The 25,907-nt window shown below is 39.3% G+C and overlaps 2 protein-coding genes across 9 annotated transcripts in view; one reads left to right on the forward strand and one right to left on the reverse strand.

Moving 5' to 3' along the window:
• Positions 1–25,907, forward strand: part of CASD1 (CAS1 domain containing 1) — an 89,472-nt gene that overhangs the window by 63,445 nt on the left and 120 nt on the right. Inside the window, exons 18-19 of one of the 3 annotated variants that reach the window (XR_004058004.1) lie at positions 23,175–23,267; positions 25,703–25,857. Coding sequence is in view for 1 of the 3 variants with exons in the window: in XM_030932635.1 (XP_030788495.1) it covers positions 23,175–23,192 (18 nt within the window). In the remaining 2 variants the exon portion in view is untranslated. Of the gene's footprint in view, positions 1–23,174; positions 23,455–25,702; positions 25,858–25,907 lie in introns of those variants that run through there. The other 2 variants (XR_004058003.1, XM_030932635.1) reach the window with 2 other exon arrangements.
• Positions 23,578–25,907, reverse strand: part of SGCE (sarcoglycan epsilon) — a 71,691-nt gene continuing 69,361 nt past the window's right edge. For all 6 annotated transcript variants that reach the window (XM_010389517.1, XM_010389516.1, XM_010389515.2 and 3 more), the window contains one exon: positions 23,578–23,871. In XM_010389517.1, coding sequence (XP_010387819.1) covers positions 23,855–23,871 — 17 coding nt within the window. In that variant the 3' untranslated portion in view covers positions 23,578–23,854. The remainder of the gene's footprint in view (positions 23,872–25,907) is intronic.

A 25,907-nucleotide genomic window follows, 5' to 3' on the forward strand; every position in this document is an offset into this window, starting at 1 on the left:
CTCTAGGTATTTTGGATTGGGGGTTTCCCATTGCCTTCCTCTCGCCAATAGGCGGAAACGGAAACCGAACTCTACCTGGCTACAAAGCGTCCTTTGGAGCCACCAGAGACCGGTGAGAGGCTCCTGGAGCCGGAATGGAGATTACCTCCAGGCGGACGTCTCCATCCTGGACGGGTCTCCCACGGAACGGAATGGAGATTACCTCCAGGCGGACATCTCCGTCCTGGACGGGTCTCCCACGGAACAGAATGGAGTTCCTTTGGGCAGACGTCTCTGCCTTTGGGAACTTCCCTGGGTCACCTGGTGACCGGAAAAAAAAAGCCTTGGGCCTGCGCAGGACTTCTGGCCAAGGGATATGAGAGGGAGGTAGAAGGTACTCACCCCTAGGAGACTTGGAGGTGGGGAAAGCCATGTCCAGGTCCTGGTCCGCCTGGGGCGTGGAAGGAGGAGGCTCCTCGGACCTTGGGGGGCCCTGAGGAGGGGTCTCCTCCCGGGTTTCGGCACCAGCTGATTTGCTTTAATGCGACCCCCAGAGCAAATGCCAGAGAAAAGGCAAGTAGGCAAGGCAAAAAAACTTTATTTACAAACCAATGTGAGGGAGGGGCGAGGTTCACCGGTCTCCGGCGGTGGAGGCCGACGAAGTCGCTCCGGCGTTCTCGGGCGAAGTTCCTGGGTCCCGCGTATGAGGAGGGGCCGAGGAAGTTCGCTCCGGCGTTCTCAGACGAGGTTCCTGGGTCCCGTGTACGAGGAGGGGCCGAGGAAGTTCGCTTCGGCGTTCTCGGACGAGGTTCCTGGGTCCCACGCACGAGGAGGGGCCGAGGAAGTTCGCACCGCGCGCCCGCCGGGAGCGGCTTTTATGTCCTGGGCCCGGGAGCGGGAGGGCAGTGGGCGGGACACAGGCGGGTCGGGGGCGGGGCGGTAGGCGTGGCTAGGCGGGTTCCGGTTCCTCTCCATCGGAGGTCAGGTTGTGCCTGTGCAGTCGACCCGCATCTTTCCCGGGCGCGGGAAAGTTGACAGTGAAGAACCCGGAACTGCGCCATCTTGCCTCCGTTTGTCCAAACAGGTATATGTCCAGAGCAGTATCCCTTAGTGTGGAATGTATTGCCCCCAGAACCCAAAGAGCCTACCAGGCACTAGGAGCTTCCTTCTTTGCAGTAGGGAATACAAGATGCAGCAATGTGTTTTTTATTTTGATTGACATGTCTTGTCATAGCCCTGACTGCTGGACTCTTGAAAAGTGTACTTAAGTGGCAAGACTACTAGTCTTTTAATGGCTTATTTCCCATACTCTAGAGTACATGTGTCTCACCAAGACCTCCAGTGTGATAACCACTTTATGAGCATGATGTCCTCAACATAATCAACATAATATCCTATGGGATGTTTAGAGAGTTTAGATCTCTTTGGGCTATTTTATGACACATAGCAAAAGAGTTACCACAGCCAAGAAGCAAATGAACATTTTTGTCTCTTTCATGTGAATGCGGACAATTTCTGATTGGAATGGAAAGAACACATTCGCTAAGCCCGTGGACATGTACCTGAGGCCTTACTACTATGCTCTAACAATGAAACTGTGTCTGGCACAACAATTGCGGTCCAGGCTACTGCTTGGTTGAGCTTGTTGTAGTGTACTGATATTCCTCAAGATCCATCTGGTTTCTGCAGGGCCAGACTAATGAATTAAAGTGATGTGATAGGGACCACTATCCCTGCATTCTTTGGATCTTTAATGGTTGCGCTAATACCTTCCATCACCCCTGGGATAAGAAATTGTAATTTACCATCTTCAGCAGTTAGGGAGGCAGTTTCAAAGTCTTCCACTTGGCCTTGGTCCTCTGTGATAGCTCTTGCCCCACAGGCAAAGGACCCAGTTGAGGCTAACTTCAATTTTCAAGTATGTAAATTCCAATTATACATTCAGGAAATGACCACAGGGTCCTGGCTAAAGTAGTACTAAATGGGGAGCATGGTCCAACAGGGTGGATCCATGGACACAGTGAACCTACTTTGGCCAGGACCCCATTTACTACTTAGTCTTTGTGTGTCCCCACTGAGAAGGCCTTGAAAATACTCGAGTCTCCATGTATCAATGTCAAATAGTTCTCAAAATGGCTGGTTATTCTCCTTTAACAGCAACAATCACATTAGTAAATGTCTGTGAATCTCTATCAGGGAAGAACTGAACAAAGCTTTGCAGTACTGTATGTATTTGTGATTGCGTTGCAGGGTTCTTTCTCTTGGGAAACTGGCCAACTCTTTAGGTGATGGGTTCCAGATCTGAATATAGTCTCAGATCTGGGAAATCAGCAAGGAATTGCAGTGTTTTTTTGGGCTATGGCTCTCAGCCTCCTGCTCCTCGATTCTTGCCTTCTGATTGTATATGTTAAGTAACACAGTAATTCCCTGCCCATGTATCCCATGTATTTTTCCCCTAGAGACACCATATTCTATTATCTGTCTCTACTATTCCTTGCCATGAAGACTGTTTGGCTACCCGTAAGACTCTAATGGTAAAGCAACTCTAACAATTATGTGCCACTACCTGGCCTCTGTTGTTTTGGGGCCTATCAACCCATTGTGAATAACAAGACCAGTTCTGTGTATATTCCCAATCCATGTTTCAGAGTCCCGAGCTTCACATAAGGGTCCTAAATTTAGAGTAATAGACCTGCCTTGTCTGAGCATTTAAACACCTCTGGTGCTCTGTAACCCTAGTTATTAAATCCTGAACTTATTTCCCACTGAAGGTAAAGTTCCTCTTTGTAAGCTTCCTAAAAGGTCCTGTGACTGTAAAACTTAGCTTATGTCTGTTAACTGTCTTCAGCTTCTCATCCTCCATCTACAGGACATTCATACAGCTGAGCAATAACCCATTGACATAACTGTCCCTGTAGGTGCTGTTCCTCCCAAAACCTTCAAATGCCTCAATTGTCACATTAGTAAGGGTGCTTCCCTCCACCAGGACATTTTCCCAGGTCTCCACTAATGAAAATTTCAGCAATTAAGCTATCACCTATGCCAAGGACTCCATGATTCACATTCTGCTTAATAAGGGGCTTCTCGTTGCCTGCTGAGCATGAGTGAGCCAGTCTCCTAACCTCATCTTACCATATACATTCTCAGACCACTCCAGGTACCAACTATGTCACTTTGGTTTCCCTAGAAGCAGACAGAATCATATATGCAATACATTTGCTAAGGAAAATACTTGTGAAGGATAAAGGGGAAAGGTACCGGGGTAGTCAGAGAATTGGGTAAGAAGAGCTTCAGAATGCAATGCAGCTTCAAGAAAGTCTTGGCTAGGATGATGGGGAGCTCCAAAACCAAGATTGCCGTGGGAAATGTCAATCACTGAGCGGGAATGAGCTGGCTCTAGTACTGCTTCCATGCCCAGTCATTGGCTGGGATCAGCGGCCCAGGGAGAACCAGGACTTCCTCACAATAGGTTTTTTGAAGGGAGAGCTGAGCAGCACATTTTCATGTCAACCATGAAGAATGAGGTGAGCATTTATAGTTAATAAATGCAGAAATTTACAATTAAATTCATGGGCTTCATCAAAACACCAGAAGAAAAACTGGGAATAGAATCATATATATGTGAAAAATTCTTATTACAGTGTACATAGAATTTTAAGTAAGCAAAGAAAGGAGGGAAGCAAAATATAATTTAATTTTTATCTAACTTCTGATACAGAAAGAATAGTTCAAGCATATAAACAAAAGAAAGCAAAATGAATGTGATTATAATACTTATAAAAAAGAAATATTTCTTAGTAAAAAGAAATGCTGCAAACAAAATTAAGAGTCAAATTGGAAAAAAAAAACTTGACAAATGGACTACTTTTAACATCCTTACATAAAGAATTCTTACAATTTTTTTTAAACACAGGTTTTCTCCAACTTATGGCTGTTTCATAGTTTATGATTCCATATAGTACTTTTATTCCATTACTTTGGTCTCCATTACATAAATAGTTTAGCTTGGAGGGTGCATCAGGAAGCAACACTGCTTAAAGCTAGGCATTCTAATGGGAGCTTTATTGAATTTTCTCTCTCCTTTTTTCAAATGTGCCATAGTGGGCTTTTGGTTACGCCTTCCTTAAACATTTAACAGAGTAAAATTATTGAGTGTGCTATATGGAGCAGAAATCTGGGCCCTCAATTGACCATTTGTCTGTGATTAAGAGCAAATTCAGTTTCTTCCTGAGGAGAACCTTAGCCAGGTCTTAACTACCCCTCGGCTCATCATGGTGTGGCAGCATGATGGCTCTTCTGGTTAGGCTTTCTGACATGCGGAAATATTTCTCCTAACCCTGGTGGATCCTCTAGCAGTTTATACTTGAATTTGTACCCTGAATCATCCAAACAGAGTAGCTATACTCCAGATATTTACCAGGGGTGTTATACACTTTCACATTTATTCTGTTAACTGTTACAGTTTACTCTTACTGGTTCCATCCTTTTTTTTTTTTTTTTTTTAATCTTTCTGTTAAAGATTTATTTCCTATTGGAACCAAGTCTGTGAGTTCAAACCCACATGTCAGATTTTGCTTCATGATTATCAGAGGCTAGTACTCATCGATCTTGTTTTATATGTGTTTTTTTGTTGACTGCTCTTTATTATAGTGATTTGTTTTTCTCTTTTCTAACATGTTGAAATGGCCTAGTTTTTATTTATTTTCTATTGATTTGAGCCTCCTATACCCTGCTTCTGTCATACCAGTGGTTACCTTATCTTTCTTCAGAACTCTAATATTATCTGAGTAGGGCCATGTAAAAGAAAGACATATTATTGAAACAAAAATGAAAATTGCCATGAGCCCATTTTTTACCTCATGAGGCATGTGTACACTTCATTTTTGGCAAGGTACTGGCCCTGAAAATACCAGTGCAGTAAGGGGATCTCAGAAAGAAGACACCAGAAAGTTTGTAAGCCCCTCTCTCTCAACATTCTGGTCATCTTTAAAATACCAGGGAAGCTATGTGGAGAGAACTGAAATAGGAATGTCTACTGTTGCCAGCCTATGCCTGCTGGCTTCTTTTTTCAAAGGCAAGGTGCTTTATTATTTCCTTGTTATGTATGTATTTTTGAATAGGGAATATATTTAGATGTTTCGAAAATAAAATATTAAGGGCAGATAGTGAAAAGTTTTATTTTTCCTCTACAATTCCTCATCTGCCTAGTTCCCGTGACTACTACTCCCCAACTACACATAACCAGTCTTACTAGCTTTTTATGTATTCTTACAGAGTTCCTTTATACATTATAAGGAAATGGAAATATATATTCCTTTAACATTTATCCTAAATTATAAAGTTCATGTGATTCCAACATGAACATTAATAGTTTTTTAAAGAAACAAGCTGATTCTGAATTATATTTGGAAAAATAAGAATCACAAGAAAACCTCTGATTTAAAAGAAGAGCATTATGGGAGGGTACTTTCACCAGAAATAAAAATGTATTATTTTATAATATTGTATGACATAATATAATAGAAAGCCTGCCGAATTAAAACTGTGTGGAGCTGATGCATGAATAGCTAGTGATACAGAGTAAAAAGTACATAGATCGTCCCATACATGTTTATGAATTTAGTATATGCTATAGGTAGTAACTCAAATCAGTTACAAAAAAGATGGATTGTTTAATAAATAATACTGGCAAGAAGGTTGTCATTTTAAACAAAATTAAGTTGGATCCCTACCATACATCGTAAGAGTATAGAAAAAATACAGATGATATCCTGTATTGCTTTGGAATGATAAAGTACTCTTTATTCAAAAACTATGCAAAATCCAGAAGTCATAAAAGATTGACAAAATCTGCTATGTTAGAAAAAAATGTTTTGCAAAGCACAAACAAGTAAATCCAAAGGTAGACTGAGAAATGACACTTGTATCTTATATTATAGACAAAAGGCTCGTCTCCCCGAAATATAAAGACTTCCTAGGCATTGATGAGAAAAGAACAAACGACAGATAAGTGAAGTGGGTGCTATGGTCTGAATGTGTATGATAGTATGTTGAAACCTAATCACCAGTGTGATGGTATTTGTAGATGGGGCCTTTGGGAGATGATTAGGTCATGAGGGCAAATCCTCATGAATGGGATTATTGCCCTTATAAAAGAAGCCCCAGGGAGTTTCCTTGCCCCTTCCACCATGTGAGGACGTAGAAAATGGCCATCTAGGAATCAGGAAATGGACCCTTTCCAGACATCAACTCTACCAGCACTTTGATCTTGGACTTCCTAGCCTTCCATACTGTGAGAAATAAATTTCTGTTGTTTATAAGCTACCTAGTCTGTGGTACATGTTATAGCAACCCAAATGGACTAAGACAGAGGGGAAGCAGTATAAGCAAACTGTTCACAGAAAGGGAAATATTAATGCCTTTTAAATATATGACAAGATATGAGTTGCTAAGACACTGTGTTGAGTGAAGGTTATGGCAGGACAGCACAGATGCATTACTGTGGGAATATAAATTCCTAGGGTCCCTATGGAAGGCAGTCTAGATACACATATTAAAATAAAAAATGCATATACCACATCTGGTGACTTATATTGGTGGAAAAGGGTATATACATAAGGTCATTCACTGCAGTATTACTTGTAATTGATTGTACAATTGATAATTGTAATTGGAACTAACATCATCAATAAAGGAATAGTGGATTGATGATGTGGTAACCAATACTATATAACACCATGTAGTGGTGATAACGAATGGGGAGATTATGTATTAACAGGGAAAAATCCCAAGGAATATTGCTAAGTGAAAAAAATTTCAGAGATCTGAGTATATTTTATGTTTTTAAGAAGACAGAGTCTTACTCTGTCACCCAGACTGGAGAGCAGTGGTGCAATTTTGGCTCACCGCAGCCTCTACCTCCTGGGCTCAAGTAATCCTCCTGTCTCAGCCTCCCAAGTAGTTTGACACCTCTGCACTTGGCTAGTTTTTAAATTTTTTGTAGGCCGGGCGCAGTGGCTCAGGCCTGTAATCCCAGCACTTTGGGAGGCCGAGGCGGGCAGATCACGAGGTCAGGAGATTGAGACCATCCTGGCTAACATGGTGAAACCCCGTCTCTACTAAAAATACAAAAAAAATTAGCCGGACGTGGTGGCGGGCGCCTGTAGTCACAGCTACTCGGAGGCTGAGGCGGGAGAATGGCATGAAGCCGGGAGGCGGAGCTTGCAGTGAGCTGAGATCGCACCACTGCACTCCGGCCTGGGCGACACAGCGAGACTCCGTCTCAAAAAAAAAAAATTATTTGTATAGATGGGACTCTATCTATGTTCCCCAGACTAGTTTCAAACTCCTGGCCTCAAGGGGTCCTCCCACCTCAGCCTCCCAAAGTATTAGGATTACAGGTGTGAGCCACCACACACCAGGCATGAAGTGTGTCTCTTGTAGACAGCATATAGTTGGATCATTTGAAAAACTCCATTCTACCAATCTCTGACTTTTTGTTTTTTCTTTTTTGAGATGGAGTGTCACTCTGTCACCCAGGCTGGAGTGCAGTGGTGTGATCTCGGCTCACTGCAAGCTCCATCTCCTGGGTTCACACCATTCTTCTGCCTCAGCCTCCTGAGTAGCTGGGACTACCAGTGCCTACCACCATGTCCAGCTAATTTTTTGTATTTTTAGTAGGGACAGGGTTTCACCTTGTTAGCCAGGATGGTTTCGATGTCCTGACCTTGTTATCTGCCTGCCTCGGCCTCCCAAAGTGCTGGGATTACAGGTATAAGCCACCTTGCCTGGCCCAGTCTCTGACTTTTGATTGCAAAGTTTAATCGATTTAAAGTACTGACAAGAATTTACTTCTGCCATTTTATTAATTATTTTCTGCCTGTCTTATTATTTTTTTGTCCCCTATTTCCTCTACTACTGCCTCTTTTCATGTTTAGTTGATTTTTCTGTAGTAAAAGGTTTTGATTCCCCTCTCACTTCTTTTTGTGAACCTTCTAAAATTATTTTCTTTGTGATTACTATGGGGCTCATATTTAACATCCTAAATTTGAATTGATAACTGCAATAGCATGCAAAATCTCTGCTTCTATACAACTCTGTCTCCTTTTATGTTACTGATGTCACAAATTACATTTTTATGCATTGTGTGTCCAATAATATAGATTTATGTTTTACACGTTTCTCTTTTTTTTGGGGCGGGGGGACGGAGTCTCCCTCTGTCACCCAGGCTGGAGTGCAGTGTCATGATCTCGACTCACTGCAACATCCACCTCTCCAGTTCAAATGATTCTCCTGCCCCAGCCTCCTGAGTAGCTGTGACTACAGACATGGACCACTATGCCCAGTTAATCCTTCTACGTTTAGTGGAGACGGGGGTTCACCATGTTGGCAAGGCTGATCTCGAACTCCTGACCTCAGGTGATCCAACTACCTTGGCCTCCCAAAGTGCTGGTATTACAGGAATGAACCACCATGTCCATCCCACATTTGTCTGTTAAATCATGTAGAAAAAGTGGAGCTATATTTATATATATATAAAGCAAAATTACAGTAGTATCAACTTTTTTATTTGCTGGTGTATTTAACTTTACTGAAGATCTTTATTTCTTTATTTGGCTTTGAGTTACTGTTGAGTGTCCTTTACCCTGAAGTACTACCTTAAGCATTTCTTGTAGGACAGGTCTAATGGTAAGAGAATCCTTCAGCTTTTCTTTATCTGGAAATGTCTTAAATTCTCTTTTTTTTTTTTTTTTTTTTTTTTTTTTTTTGAGACAGTGTCTCACTGTGTCACCCAGGCTGGAAAGCGATAGTGCAATCACAGCTCACTGCAGTCTTGACCTCCCAGGCTTAAGTGATCCTCCCACCTCAGCCTCCCAAGTAGCTGGTACCACAGGCACAAGCCACCATGCCTGGCTCATTGTTTAATTTTTGTAAAGACAAGGTCTCCCTATGTTGCCCAGGCTGATCTTGAACTCCTGGGCTCAAGCAATCCTCCTGCTTCAGCCTCCCAAAGTACTGGGATTACAGGCATGATCCACCATGTCCAGCCACACACCTCCTACCCCCATTTTTGAAGGACAGTTTTGCCAGACATAGAATTCTTAGTTGACAGGTTCTCTACTGCCTCCACCCCTGCAGGATGTAATAATTATGAGGAGCTTGATACAGAAAACCTAAACTGCCTTGAACTTATTTTTAGTAGAAAGTTGGATTTTAAGGGTGCTGCCAATGAGGGCTTAAAAGAAAATAAGAAACAGTATTTTAACCTGCATGAAGGGAGATTCTTGTCATGTAGTGGTAGAAAGCTTAGGGAAATTGTTTCCTGGAAAGAGAACTCACAAATGATAAACTTAGATATGTAGCTAAGGATATTTCCAAGCAAGGTATTGAAGATGTGCCTGGTTTGCTTACAGTAAAAAATGAGAGAAAGGAGACAAAAAGTAACCAAGACTGGATGACATTTAAAATTCCAGCTTCTCTATGCGGCAAAATAAGCCTAGAATCAGAAATGGCTGCCAAAAGTGTGGCACAAAAAGATGGTTGAGTGTATGACTGTACAACCTTTTACTAAAACCTCAAAAAAATTTAAAAAAAAATGGTTAGAAGATGAAATCATATAAATGACCCTTGCAAGAGATTAAGGTTGTGCCTTACAGATCTTCCCAAACTAGAGGACTTCTAGGAAACAAAAGTGGTGTCCCTCAGCAGGAGGCCAAAATAGAGAAGGAATTCTCTCAAAAACATCTGGGATTGTGGCTTTTGCCTACTGAAGTTAATATCCATTAAATCCATGGAATGCCCTTAACATTTTTTTCTTTCATTTTGACCTTGGATAATCTGATGATTATGTGCCTTGGGGTTGATCTTCTCCTGCAGTATTTTACTGGGGCTCTCTAGATTTCCTAAATTTGAATGAGATTACAGGCCTGAGCCACCATGCCTGGCTAATAATTTTTATCTTAAAGTTTATTTTTCTGATATCATATTCCAGCTTTCTTTTGGTCAACATTTTCCTGGAGTATCTTTTCTTCTGTAATTTCGCTTTCAACTTATTTGAGTCTCTGAATCTCAAGTGTGCCTCTTGAAGACAACATAGTTGGATTATGTTTTTTTGTTGGCTTGGTTGTTGGTGGTCTATAGGAATGCTGGTGATTTTTGTACATTGATCATTTCTCTAATGATCAGTGATATTGAACTTTTCTTCATATGCTTGGCCACATGTATGTCTTCTTTTGAAAAGTGTCAGTTCATGTCCTTTGCCTTTTTTTTTTTTTTTTTTTTTTTTTTTTGAGGCAGAGTCTCGCTCTGTTGCCCGGACTGGAGTGCAGTGGCCGGATCTCAGCTCACTGCAAGCTCCGCCTCCCGGGTTTATGCCATTCTCCTGCCTCAGCCTCCCGAGTAGCTGCGACTACAGGTGCCCGCCACCTCGCCTGGCTAGTTTTTGTATTTTTAGTAGAGACGGGGTTTCACCGTGTTAGCCAGGATGGTGTCGATCTCCTGACCTCGTGATCTGCCTGTCTTGGCCTCCCAAAGTGCTGGGATTACAGGCTTGAGCCACCGCGCCTGGCCCCTTTGCCCATTTTTTAATGGGGTTGTTTTTCTCTTGTAAATTTGTTTAAGTTCCTTATAGATGCTGGATATTAGACTTTTGTTAGATGCCTAGTTGGCAAATATTTTCTCCCATTCTGTAGGTTGTCTCTTCACTTTGTTGATAGTTTCTTTTGCTGTGCAGAAGTTTTTAAGTTTAATTAGATCCCATTTGTCAATTTTTTGCTCTTGTTTTGATTGCTTTTGGCGTCTTTGTCATGAAATCTTTGCCCATTCCTATGTCCAGGATGCTATTGCCTAGGTTGTTTCAGGGCTTTTATAGTTTTGGGTTTTACATTTAAGCCTTTAACCCATCTTGAGTTGATTCTTGTATATGGTGTAAGGAAGGAGACAAATTCCAATCTTATGCATATGGCTAGCCAGTTATCCTAGCACCATTTATTTGAATAGGGATTCTTTTCCCCATTGCATGTTTTGTCAGTTTTGTTGAAGATCAGATGGTCATAGGAGTGCAGACTTATATCCTCTATTCTGTTCCATTGGTCTATGTTCCTGTTTTTGTACCAGTAACATGCTGTTTTGGTTACTGTAGCACTGTAGTATAGTTTGAGGCATCAGGTAACACAGTGCTTCTAGCACTGTTCTTTGTGCTTAGGATTGCTTTGGCTATTCAGACTCTTTTTTGGTTCCATATGAATTTTAAAATAGTTTTATTTTTCTAGTTCTGTGAAGAGTGTCATTGGTAGTTTGATAGGAATAGCACTGAATCTGTAAATTGCTTTGGACACTATGCCCATTTTAATAATATCAATCCTTCCCATCCTTGAGAATGGGAAGTTTTTCCATTTGTTTGTGTTTTCTCTGATTTCTTCGAGCAGTGTTTTGTAATTCTCATTGTAGGGATATTTCACCTCCCTGATTAGCTGTATCTTCGATATTTTATCCTTTTTCTGGCAAATGTGGATGGAATTGCCTTTCTGATTTAGCTCCTGGGTTGGCTGGCTGTTGGTGTCTAGGAATGCTAGTGATTTTTGTACATTGATTTTGTATCCTGAAACTTTGCTGTAGTTGCTTATTAGTGAAAGGAGCTTTTGGGCTGAGACTATGGGGTTTTTCAGGTTGTAGAATCATGTTTGTTGGCAAACAGAATAGTTTGATAGTTTGATTTCCACTCTTCCTGTTTGGATGCCCTTTATTTCTTTCTCTTGCTTGATTGTTCTGGCTAGGACTTCCAGTGCTATGTTGAATAGGAGTGAAGAGAGAGGGCATTCTTGTCTTGTGATTTTTAAGGAGAATACTTTCAGCTTTTGCCCATTCAGTATAATATTGGCTGTAGGTTTGTCATAGATGGCTCTCATTATTTTGAAGTATGTTCCTTCAATACCTAGTTTATCGGGAGTTTTTAATATGAAGGGGCGTTGAATTTTATTGAATGCCTTTTCTGCATCTATTGAGATAACCATATGGTTTTTGTCTGTACTTTTGTTTATGTGATTAATCACATTTATTGATTTGTGTATGTTGAACCAACTTTGAATCCCAGGATGAAACGTACTTGTTTGTGGTGGATTAGCTTTTTGATGTGCTACTGGATTCAGTTTGCAAGTATTTTGTTGAGGATTTTTGCATCAGTGTTCATCAACGATATTGGCCTGCAGTTTTCTTTTTTGTTTTGTGTCTCTGACAGGTTTTGGTATCAGGATTATGCTGGTCTCATAGAATGAGTTGAGGAGAAGTCCCACCTCCTTAATTTTTTGGAATCATTTCTATAGGAATGGTACCAGCTCTTCTTTGTACATCTGGTAGAATTTGGCTGTGAATCCATCAGGTCCTGGGCTTTTTTTGGTTGGTAGGCTACTTATTTCTGATTCCGTTTTAGAGCTTGTTATTGGTCTGTTCAGGGAATCAATTTCTTCCTTGTTCAGTCTTGGGAGGGTATATGTGTCCAAGAATTTATCTGTCTCTTCTGCATTTTCTAATTTGTGTGCATAGAGGTATTCATAGTGGTTTCTGATGGTTATTTTTATTTCTTTGTGGTCAGTGGTAACATTACCATCATCATTTCTGATTGTTTTATTTGGATCTTCTCTATTTTATCCTTTATTAGTCCAGTTAGCAGTCTATCTATCTTAATGATTAAAAAAAAAAAATTCCTGGGCTGGGTGTGGTGGCTCATGCCTGTAATCCCAGCACTTTGGGAGGCCGAGGCGGGTGGATCACGAGGCCAGGAGATCAAGACTATCCTGGCTAACACGGTGAAACCCCGTCTCTACTAAAAATACAAAAAATTAGCTGGGCATGGTGGCAGGCGCCGGTAGTCTCAGCTACTCGGGAGGCTGAGGCAGGAGAATGGCATGAACCTGGGAGACAGAGCTTGCAGTGAGCCAAAATCATGGCACTGCACTCCAGCCTGGGTGACAGAGGGAGACTCCATTTCAAAAAAAAAAAAAAACCACCAAATCCTGGATTTGTTGATCTTTTGAATGGTTTTTCATGTCTCACTCTCCTTCAGTTCAGCTCTAAGTTTGGTTATTTCTTGTCTTCTGCTAGCTTTGGCCTTGATTGTTTTTGCTTCTTGAGTTCTTTCGGTTGTGATGTTAAGTTGTTAATTTAAGATCTTCCCAACTTTTTGATGTGGGCATTTAGTGCCATGAATTTCCTTCTTAACACTGCCTTAGCTGTGTCCCAGAGATTCTGGTATGTTTTATCTTTGTTTTAATTATTTTCAAATAATTTCTTGATTTCTGCCTTAATTTCATTATTTACCCAAAAGTCATTAAGGAGCATGTTGTTTAATTTCCATGTAATTGAATGGTTTTGAGTGATCCTCTTAGTCTTGACATCTGTTTCTTTGTGCTCTGGTCCCACAGAATGTTTGGTATGATTTCCATTCTTTCGCATTTGCTGAGGATTGTTGTATGTTCAATTAATGGTCAATTTTAGAGTATGTGCCATGTGGTGATGAGAATGTATACTCTGTTTTTTTGGGTGGAGAGTTCTGTAGAGGTCCATCAGATCTATTTGGTCCAAAGTTGAATTCAGGTCCTGAATATCCTTGTTAATTTTCTGCCTCAATGATCTGTCTAATACTGTCAGTAGGACTCCCTTTAATATTTCTGGTAGGGCAGGCTTTCTAGCATTTCTTTACTTTGTGTTTATCTGGGAATGTCTTAAATTCTTCTTCAGTTTTTCAAAATAAGTTTGCTGAATATAAAATCTTTGGTTGATGATTTTTCCCCCAAGGACTTCGGGACCTTGCTACATGGTTTCTGATGAGAAATCCACTGTTAATCTTGTTGAGGAGCCCTTGCACATACTGAATTGCATTTTTCTTGCTGCTTTCAAGAGTCTTTCTTTTTCTTTGTCTTTCAGTAGTTTGATCATGATGTGTCTAAGTGTGTATCTCTGAGTTTGTCCTGCTCAGAGTTCATTGAGCTCTTGAATGTGAATGTTTTTCATCAAATTTTGGAAGTTTTGGCCATTGTTTCTTGATGTATTCTTCCTGTCTGTCTCTTTCTCTGTCTCTTCTCCTTCTAAGATTCCCGTTATGCATATGATGATATGGTTATGGAGTAAGACGGGTCTCTCAAGCTCTATTTAATTACTTTCATTCTTTTTTTGTTTTATTCCTCAGACTGGATAACCTCAATTGTCCCATATTCAAGTTTACTGATTCTTTCTGCTGCCTGCTCAAATCTGCTGTTAAACCCTTGGGCAGGAGGATTGGGTTGCTCAAATCTTATACATTTCAAAGAAATGTTTATCTTCAGGCCTGGCCATTGACTGGCCCCTGGAAGGTAGCCTCTGAGCCCTTGGAACATTCTTCCTGATATGAGTTTCTGTATGCCCGAAGCCCTGAGCCATGCTGTATTTATGGTATTTATTGTAAACATCTGTTTTTATATGATTAAGCCCTTGGCCTACACTGTACCAGTTTGACTGGATAAGTTTATCCTAGAAAAGTGATTTATGATAAATGCCTGGTTTTGCTCTGTGGTGAAGACTGGATGGAATTTGAGTAGCTGAGGCACTCATATGGGCACTGCATGCCTACATGACTGACCCCCAATGAAATCTCTGGATACCAAGGCTTAGGTGAATTTTCCTAGCAACACTTCACTTGTGTGGTCACACATTCCTGCTGGAACAATTAAGGACAAACCCAGAGTAATTTAAAAATGTAAATTGCGTGTTATTTTTCTACTTCAAATGCTTTATTTCCAATGTTTTTAGAATAAAATCCAAACTCCCGATCAAAGTCTATAAGACTAATAGGACTCTGTTTATATCTCCAGAATCATCTTTAATCTCACTTCCCCCTCATCAGTATGTTCCAACAACACAGAGATCCTTCATGTTCTTGAGAGTCAAGTGTTACCCAAACCAACTGTCCCAGTATATAAAGAATTGGTTTCTGACCATTCTGTTGGTCCTCCACTTTTTTTCTGTTGGTCTTATTTTCACCCCAAATTCAAGTATATTGGATAAGAGACCCCCACCCATTTGCCAGTCTCAGTAAAATTAAATTATATCTCACAGGTCCTACTGAGTCCGAGGTCTAAACCCTGACCAGAGAGATGCAGTGTTCTGATTAGCCATACCTGAGATCTGGTGCAAGGTGTGGAGTTACCTTAAATGCAAGTACCTGGCTAGAAATTAGAGCAGAGATGTTTGTGTAGAGAAAAAATGTAAAGTTGCTAGAAGAAGGGTAAATTGATACTGGGCAGAAACCACAACCACCTGTTGTCATTACATTGCCTTTGAGTCTGTGCCCATGCTGTTTCCTGTGACCAGAATACTAAGCATGAGTGGCACATGATTAGTTTTCAAATCATGTCTTAAATATTTTCTCTTTAGATAGCCTATTCTGATCATTTAATCCAGGTAGCTTCCTTTCCTCATTCTCTATTACAACACTCTTTTAAAACTTTATACCTTTTATATTAGACATTAGGTTAATTCTGTCAAGAAATATTTACTTAGCACCAGCTAGTACCAGATAGTATACTAGATTTTGTTCATGATCTTCCATAATACACTATGTTTTATTCACCAGTGCATAGTTCAATGCCTAGAATACAAAAGGTCATAAGTCAATATTCACTCAATGAATGAATGAAAGGGCCCTGATACTCAGTCCAATAAGATATTTTGAAATGTTAAAAAATGAAAAAGGAAAGGGAGTATATAATTCTACTAGACCAGTTTATCTCAATCTTTCTTCATTGTCTTAACACTTAATTTGCTTTAGGCACATCCATGGACTCCCAAATTAAGGTAATAAGAATCTTAATCATGTAAAAATTAAACATAATATGAAAACTACATGATAAACTGCCTAAAATGAACTGCAGCCTATTAATTGAATGCAAAATCCTTGGAGCACATGAACAACCTTTAAAAATGTAAGATTTATTAAGAAAGTAATAAAATTTGTACAAAAATAATAAGTAATGTTATATTTTAATTTTGTGAAATGTCAATAAAATACCATCTCAGACTTTCTCTGATCGTTGGATTCTCGCAAATATCCAACTTCATGTACCTTATCCTTTTTGCTAGCTATTGGAGAAATAATTGCAACACACTTTAGCTGCTGCTTGAATATTCAGATGACAAAATGAGCACCAGTTTTCTCATCAGATCCTATGGTTTCAATGAAAATCCATATCCAGATGACTCACCAATCGTAGCACCAGTCTGAACTTCTACTTTGAGTTTCAAATTCATATATTCATTGCCTACCTATTTTGATTTTCTCAGAGGTACCTCAAGTTCACTTTGCATAAAACTAAGCTCATATCATTTCCTCAATCCTGATTCTCATCCACTATTGTATGTCACAATGGATATTGCCACCATTTGACCAAGAAAACCCACACATCAGAATTGGCTTCTCTCTGTTGCTCAACACTATTTCCAAAGTATCAGTGTACCAACCACTGCTGCCTTTTTACCTCCTAAGTAACTCTTGAATCTCCCACCAGTATCGTAGTCAAAGCTATCATTTCTCCAATTGTATCTACAACAGATTTCTGACTAGTATAACCACACCCATTCTGCCCAACTGCTCTATCTGCTCTCTATATTACTGTTGGATTATTTGTATGTATAAAAAGGTCAAATATGACCACATCACAGTTTTCATTCTTAACATCCTTCAGACTTTATTTTTCTCCTGTAAGTTCATGCATGGTTTTGCCTACCTTGGGTCTCACCTTCCCCTATACTTCACCATCTCTTGCCTAGTCTCCATTACTGTGGCTACACTGGACTTTCTAATAGAACTCTAATGTCACTAGGATCTCTTCTTCCAAAAGGGCTTAGATAATGCTCTTCTATCTGCCTCAAATATTTTTTCTTATTCTTCATCATCTTAGCATTTTCTTTTTTTGACATTTCCTTAAAATTTTATTGAAGATTTTCTAATTACTCAAGTAAGATATGAATACATTCTTCCTTACAAAAAATTATAACATTGCAGATAAATATAAAGTCAGGACATAACTTTCCTAATCTTAGCACCATCACAAGTTCAATTAGATTTGTTTTTCTAAAATCACCTTTGTTCCAACAGATGGCCTTAGAACTCTTGAGTCACTTCTCTTTTCACCTAAGGCTACTCATCTTAGGTTGCAAAGCCATCAATTATTTCACAATGCACATAGTGTTTACTCCTGCCCTACCCTTTTGCTCATACTTGCAATAATTCTTCACATACCAGCACTGAAACATATCATTCTCTTAGTTTCTTTTCAAATAAACTCAATCTATATTTTCTATTGCAGTTTGAATTAACAGGGAGCAGTCAGCCAAGGTGTTGCAAAGGATATCAGTTGTATCATTGTCAAGAGCCCTCTCCAAGGAACACTTATTCCTTCAATTAACCATAGTCCATGGTCTGGCTTTTGGTATTACAGGATCAGGAGCCTGATTTTGCCAGAATCCCATAAAGAAAGCTACCATTCAGGGATAGACTCACACTAGACACATAGATTCATAAGGCCAATTTTTAAATGTATAGTGAAAAATATCACTCTCCTAGTGCCATGACCAGTGCTGTGTCTCCTCAAAAGAGATAAACATGAGAATCCAACTTAAATTAGAAATTGTTTGGTGCATATGAAATGAAGCTTAAAGGCTCTTAGAACATATCGTCAAGTCTCTTCCCAGGTAAGTGGTACCAACTTACGATCTCACTGGCTGTATATCAATGCCCATTTTAATACACTGTCCAACACTAGTTGTCAGGCAGACATCCATTCTCATTCTTTCAGTTGACATCAAATGACATTTTGTTTTTTTCTTATTTATTTATTTATTTATTTATTTATTATACTTTAAGTTCTAGGGTACATGTGCATAACGTGCAGGTTTGTTACATATATATATACTTGTGCCATGTTGGTGTGCTACACCCATCAACTCGTCAGCACCCATCAATTCATCATTTATATCAGGTATAACTCCCAATGCAATCCCTCCCCCCTCCCCCCTCCCCATGATAGGCCCCGGTGTGTGATGTTCCCCTTCCCAAGTCCAAGTGATCTCATTGTTCAGTTCCCACCTATGAGTGAGAACATGCGGTGTTTGGTTTTCTGTTCTTGTGATAGTGTGCTAAGAATGATGGTTTCCAGCTGCATCCATGTCCCTACAAAGGACACAAACTCATCCTTTTTTATGGCTGCATAGTATTCCATGGTGTATATGTGCCACATTTTCTTAATCCAGTCATTCACAATTGCTTCAAAGAGAATAAAATACCTAGGAATCCAACTTACAAGGGATGTAAAGGACCTCTTCAAGGAGAACTACAAACCACTACTCAGTGAAATAAAAGAGGACACAAACAAATGGAAGAACATACCATGCTCATGGTTAGGAAGAATCAATATCATGAAAATGGCCATACTGCCCAAGGTTATTTATAGATTCAATGCCATCCCCATCAAGCTACCAATGAGTTTCTTCACAGAATTGGAAAAAACTGCTTTAAAGTTTATATGGAACCAAAAAAGAGCCCGCATTGCCAAGACAATCCTAAGTCAAAAGGACAAAGCTGGAGGCGTCATGCTACCTGACTTCAAACTATACTACAAGGCTACAGTAACCAAAACAGCATGGTACTGGTACCAAAACAAGAGATATAGACCAATGGAACAGAGCAGAGTCCTCAGAAATAATACCACACATCTACAGCCATCTGATCTTTGACAAACCCGAGAGAAACAAGAAATGGGGGACGGACTCCCTATTTAATAAATGGTGCTGGGAAAATTGGCTAGCCATAAGTAGAAAGCTGAAACTGGATCTTTTCCTTACTCCTTATACGAAGATTAATTCAAGATGGATTAGAGACTTAAATGTTAGACCTAATACCATAAAAACCCTAGAAGAAAACCTAGGTAGTACCATTCAGGACATAGGCATGGGCAAGGACTTCATGTCTAAAACACCAAAAGCAATGGCAGCAAAAGCCAAAATTGACAAATGGGATCTAATTAAACTAAAGAGCTTCTGCACAGCAAAAGAAACTACCATCAGAGTGAACAGGCAACCTACAGAGTGGGAGAAAATTTTTGCAATCTACTCATCTGACAAAGGGCTAATATCCAGAATCTACAAAGAACTCAAACAAATACACAAGAAAAAAACAACCCCATCAAAATTGGGCAAAGGATATGAACAGACATTTCTCAAAAGAAGACATTCATACAGCCAACAGACACATGAAAAAATGCTCATCATCACTCGCCATCAGAGAAATGCAAATCAAAACCACAATGAGATACCACCTCACACCAGTTAGAATGGCAATCATTAAAAAGTCAGGAAACAACAGGTGTTGGAGAGGATGTGGAGAAATAGGATCACTTTTACACTGTTGGTGGGATTGTAAACTAGTTCAACCATTATGGAAAACAGTATGGCAATTCCTCAAGGATCTAGAACTAGATATACCATATGACCCAGCCATCCCACTACTGGGTATATACCCAAAGGATTATAAATTATTCTACTACAAAGACACATACACACGTATGTTTATTGCAGCACTATTCACAATAGCAAAGACTTGGAATCAACCCAAATGTGCATCTGTGAAAGACTGGATTAAGAAAATGTGGCACATATACACCATGGACATTTTTTTTCATTTCATTTCCAACTTTTAAGCTCAGGGGTACATATGCAGGATGTGCAGGTTTGTTACATATGCAGGACGTGCAGGTTTGTTACATGGGTAAATGTGTGCCATATGGTTTGCTGCACAGATCATCCCATCACCCAGGTATTAAGCCCAGCACCTACTAGATATTCTTTCTGATGCTCTCTGTCCTCCCATCTCCTGCCCTCAAACAGGTCCCAGTGTGTGTTGTTACCCCCATGTGTCGTGTATTCTCATTATTTAGCTCTCACTTATGAGGACGTGTGGTATTTTGTTTTCTGTTTCTACATTAGTATGCTAAGGATAATGGCCTCCAGCCCCATCCATGTCCCTGCAAAGGATATGATCTCATTCTTTTTTATGGCTGCATAGTAATCCATGGTGTATATGTACCACATTTTCTTTATGCAGTCTGTCATTGATGGGCATTTAGGTTGATTCTGTGTCTCTGCTGTTGTGAATAGTGCTGCAGTGAACATACATGTGCATGTATCTTTATAATAGAATAATTTATACTCATTTGCATATATACCCAGCAATGGGATTTCTGGGTTGAATGGTATTTCTGTCTTTAGGTCTTTGAGGAACCACCACAGTGTCTTCCACAATGGTTGAACTAATTTATACTCACACCAACAGTGTAAAAGCATTCTTATTTCTCCATAACCTTGCCAGCATCTGTTATTTTTTTACTTTTTTTTTTTTTTTATTAATAGCCATTCTGACTGGTGTGAGATGGTATCTCATTGTGGTTTTGATTTGCATTTCTCTAATGATCAGTGATGTTGAGCTTTTCTTGCTCTGTCTCCCAGACTGGAGTGCAGTGGCATGATCTCGGCTCACTGCAACTTCCACCTCCTGGGTTTAAATGATTCTCTTGCCTCAGCCTCCCACGTAGCTTGAATTACAGGTGCCCGACACCGTGGCCAGCTAATTTTTGTATTTTTAGTAGAGATGGGGTTTTACCATGTTGGCCGGGCTGGTCTTGAGCTCCTGACTACCCCTCAAGTGATCTGCCCGCCTCAGCTTCCCAAATTGCTGCGATTACAGGCATGAGCCACTGCACCTGGCCAGCTTTTTTTCATGTTTGTTGGCTACATGTATGTCATCTTTCGACAATTGTCTATTCATGTCCTTTGCCCACTTTTTAATGTTTTTTTTTTCTAGTAAATTTGTTTAAGTTCCTTATAGATGCTGGATATTAGACCTTTGTCAGATGTATAGATTGCAAAAATTTTCTCCCATTCTGTAGGTTGTCTATTTACTCTGTTGATAGTTTCTTTTCATCTTAGCATTTACTACTCATTCTTTTGGTATCAACCAAACTTTAGGGAAGCTTCTCTGACCTTGCTGACTAGGTCAAGTCCTGCTGTGATAAACTTTTATCACATCAATTACTTTCCCTCATAGCATTTATCACACTATTACAGGTTGACATTTATTTGTATAATGACTTGATTAATATCTGTCTTTTCCAGTAGAATGTAAAATCCTTGAGAACAAGCCTATATATAATATGGCTCACGACTACATCCTTAGAACACTCTCTGACTTATAGTAACATATTAGGCATTCAGTAAGTAAGCAAATGGTAGGGGTGTTTCATAGGAAATTCTGAAATGCAAATTTTTTGAAGCTGCCCTATTTTAGGATGGCTTGCTTAAAGGCTTTTATTCATCCTTAATTGGTATGGTCAAGACGTGAGAATAGCTCAGATCTTGGACTACTGATCCCAAGGGTCACTCACCTCACCTATTTGCTGTGTATGTACTTGGAGGCACTGACCTTGATGTTATTTTCTATTTAATTTTTTCTAAGTATTCTCTTAGCCTCAAATTTAGCCTTAATAGCTTTACTTAGTGCTCTTTTCTGTCATCAGTGTAGACTTACAGATTTGAATTTTTAATGCATATTTTTACCTAAATAAATGTTTAGGGGTTTCAGTTTCATTACTGCTATCGGCACTTGTGTCTAAAGATCAACAATTCCTTATTGCTCACTGCCCAGTACCATTACTGATGTAGCCTCTAAGTAAGTACTGAAGGGGGGTAGAAATAAACACACAAGTTTGGTGGGAGAAGGTCAGTGTTCAAAAGAATCATGGTCCCTTAGTCAATTCTAAAGAACCAGTTTATAGACATGGAAGCTGTGAAATGATGGCAAATCTTGTAACCTCAAGTACACCCATGTGGAAATTGAACCTAGACCTTCCTCAAAGAGAGGCTGTCATATATATGGGTAAATATACCTTGGAGGATGGAAAAGTCACTAACTTTTAGGGGATATTTGGAATCTAAATCTGAGTTTACTTGAACTCCTGAAAATGTAGAGAACTACTCTAGTCAGTATTTTAGGGCAAGGGATTATGCTGGCTAACTGAAAAGGTGTTTTAAGTTTACCATCAGGACACAAAACTTACCATATAGTCTTTTGCCCACTAAGAGAGTATAGTTGGGATAGAAATCCTCAGCATGTGGCAGAATCCTCATTTCGAAAACAAAATAAAACAAAAAAAACCCTTAATAGTCCTTAAGGACTATTAGGGTAGCATCAACCAAGGGGAAATTATTTGTACTCTTTTCCCCACCAGAATATTGTCAGAAGCAAGATCACTTTTTCACGGGGAACTGCAGTGATTAAAGCTATTATTAAATATTTGTAAGATGCTGGCCAATGATTTCTGTCCCCATTCAATACCTCAATATGGTCAGTGTAAAAACCAATTCTAACTCCAACTGCACTTTGCAATCTCCAAATGGCTTCTTTACTAGAATAGATGAATAAAGTTCCTGATTTCTGATCTGTAGTCCATCATATGTTGATCGTGCATTACTTTGTTCCTGTTCACTTGGACTATTAGGAGCAATTTGATTTCACCTGGCAGGAGCAGCAGTTTGTTTACTCTGCGTTCTGTGCCAAAATCTGGTCCTCTGGAGCCTTGACAACACTGCATTCCTCCTAGGCCATGACTCTGTTGCAATACATTTACAACCTCAAGCTGATTACTCCTGTAGAACAGCAAGTGGCAATGCCCTAGTTAACTTAGGAAGAAATTAGAGTAAGAGATACATCTTTAAGAAATAAGAGAACCTACATCCTCTGTCCTAGAAAGAAGAGGGAGGTTCTAATGTCAATGATGTGACAGAGTATTCTCCCTAAGTGGAAAACAAGTTACAGTACCTAACATTAACAGGGAATCTTTCTGGATTTTGGAATTTTTGTGACCTCTGGGCACCTAATAGGTGACATAAAAATTTTCCCAGAGTAGATTAAGAGAAGGTTTCCAGCTAGTCCAGTCTGCAAGGAAAGCTGCCCTGCCAGGTGACATGATAGCCACACTGATCCAATAGTATCCAAGATGCATGAAACTGACCAAAGCTATAGAGACTTGAACATAAAGGAGTTACGCAAAGTACTTTGGGGATTTGGAGCTAACTGATGTCACATTAGCAGTAACTATTCTCTTTTTGTGTAACAGCTCCTGTCTCGCTTCTAGATCCAAATATCCTCCCATTCCAGTAGGTGTAGCTAAAGAAAAAAACCACCACCAAATATCTGATTATGAAGTCAGGTAAGTATGCAACCTGGGCTGCCCTGCATGAATTGGGTGTCATCAGTTTCACAATCCATAAAACTAGGTTTATTCAAAAACACTCCAAGTGGTATATAAAACAACAGGATTTACAGGCCACAAGAGTTAAAGTATTATTTAAATGGGTTGCTCAACTAGAACACTGAGGCACAGGCATTTTATATATTTATAGGAAGCACTAAATAAAGTCTTGTGGAATGAGAATGAACACATAAACCTGTTTCTAGCAATTAAAAGATTTCCATTAAATAGGAAGCAAATACTTTATTGAAGTAAATTTCACCAGTCATTAGGCTTCAATAATAATGTTTATTTTAAAGATCAACTTTTATTGTAACAAATATAAAGTCATCAATGTTTTACAAATTGTCAAAAATGCTTTAAGTACAAAAAAAATACATTAGTAAAATGAAAGTTATGTTGTATTATTTGGTGATACACTTAATACTGCCAACATGCACAATGTATGCCAGAAAAGCTCATGCATTATTGGAAGATAAAAGAAATGTGATATAACTGCCATATTGTCTGATTATAAATTCATTGCTTCAGTGAGTTTTCTTTCTTCAGGGATACCATTTACCTGAAATGTGTAAGAATGAATATGGGCAGGAGTTAGTCAGGGCATGTATACTTTTAGATTTTCAGCAAAGCAAATTATGGCAAGGAGAAAGTTTCCGTCTTCTTAATGCAATGTAAAAATAATTACATTGCATTATTTCTCTGTATTTCGTTTTTTTAAAAAACATAAAGCGAAAGAAAAAATTCTAAATTAGTCTTCTCCTTCTTGGACCAAGGCTATAATATTTTGTATTTCCCAAAAGGAACAGTCTGAAAATTCCTCCCACAATAAACAAAAAGAATGAGGTTGAGGTTGATTGCAGGATATATAACTGTACCTTTTAATCATGGCTTTTAAAAAAATATCATGTGGGCTGGTAGGGCAGAGAAAATGAGAAAACCTGAAGGGGCATCAAACCTAATGGTTTGGGCCTAGTCCAAAAGTTAGTGCGATTGTCAGCTTTTAACTGCTCTATTATCCTGGCTAGTGCTCAAGTCCAGGAGTACAACACCAGCAGCTAGTTCATTTCTTAAAGCTTTGATGGGAATTTAAAAGAAAACAAGTAACTAAATGAAAAAAAAAAACAAACTTCAAGATATACTTTTCCCTGATAAATTCCATATAGGTAGCTACAAATAAAATTACTTGATATCCAAGATGCAAACTCTTGTGCCTAAATTACCTTCATAAAGAAAACTGACACGCGCATAATGTTCTATAGTACCTTGGAAAACTCCAGTTACTGTTTCATGACAATCGCATAAATGTAGCTGCCTCTTTGCAGTATTAGGATAATCAGGGTAAAAGAAAAGAAAAGCTGCTGTACTCAAAAAAATATATAAACAGCACTGAATCCATGCATTTGCAGATAGAATAATTTAGAAATTGAGAAATAAAGTTTTTCATTTAAATGAACAGAATGGAAATAAGGAATGTAAACTGCCCATTAGCCCTTCTCTCCAGGAGGCATGCCTCCATTTAGGTTTTTGTTTGTTTGTTTTTTTAAATCCAGAGTCTGACTCTGTTGCCCAGGCTAGAGTACAATGGTGCGATCCTGGCTCACTGCAACCTCCACCTCCTGGGTTCAAGTGATTTTTCTGCCTCAGCCTCCCAAATAGCTGGGATTGCAGGTGTATGCCAGCATGCCCAGCTAATTTTTGTATTTTTTTAGTAGCGATGGGGCTTCGTCATGTCGGCCAGGCTGGTCTCAAACTCCTGACCTCAGGTGATCATCTGCCTTGGCCTCCCAAAGTGCTGGGATCACAGGCGTGGGCCACCGCACCCAGCCTCCATTTAGCTTTAAATGTACCAGAGGCACAAACACACCAATCTTTCATAATTATTAAAAAATGCTAGGGTGGTCTCTCTCCCTTTGGCACTTAAGATATTTGGGGACTCACTGAAAAAACAACAATAACAACAAAACAACCAAGAGGAGATAGTGTACTTTAGTCAATAGTATGATCCAAATTGCAGAAAAATGTAAGAAAACAAGGCAATAGGCCCTAGTGTTAACTAAAAAGGAGAACAAAACTTTCTTGACTCAAGCAAAATACCTGCTCCCTAAAATCTGTTTTGGAAAAATAATTTCATAAATTGGGTTAAACAACGTTAAAATCCCCTAGGAAAACTCTTTGGCTCTTATATTTGTTTAGGCATAAATTGTCCCTGTATTTGGAAATGCTCTGTATTACTAAAATGTAGCAAGTTAACAAGAGCACTTGGTAAAATATCTATGTGACTACTAAACAAATTGCTCTAATATCATCTACTCAAGTTTCCTAATTCCCCTAGTGGGTAAGTAAAATCTGGAATTTTAAATACTTAAAATAAATATTTACTATTTTTCTAGAAATTGCCTCCTTCCTACTCACTCCCTGCCTGAAATAATTAAGAATCAGAAGATAGACATCTTAGGAGAGATGGAAGCTACAAGGTTAATAACGAAGAAGTTCTATCATTTCTATCGTAGAAGTATTCTTTTAGAAATTTTCCTCTTTAAAAAATAACCATGAAATTAGTAGTAGTAGGGATTCATTTATCTTTTTTCTCTCTTT

This window comes from Rhinopithecus roxellana, chromosome 6 (genome assembly GCF_007565055.1).
Source record: "Rhinopithecus roxellana isolate Shanxi Qingling chromosome 6, ASM756505v1, whole genome shotgun sequence".
Classification (NCBI taxonomy): domain Eukaryota; kingdom Metazoa; phylum Chordata; class Mammalia; order Primates; family Cercopithecidae; genus Rhinopithecus; species Rhinopithecus roxellana.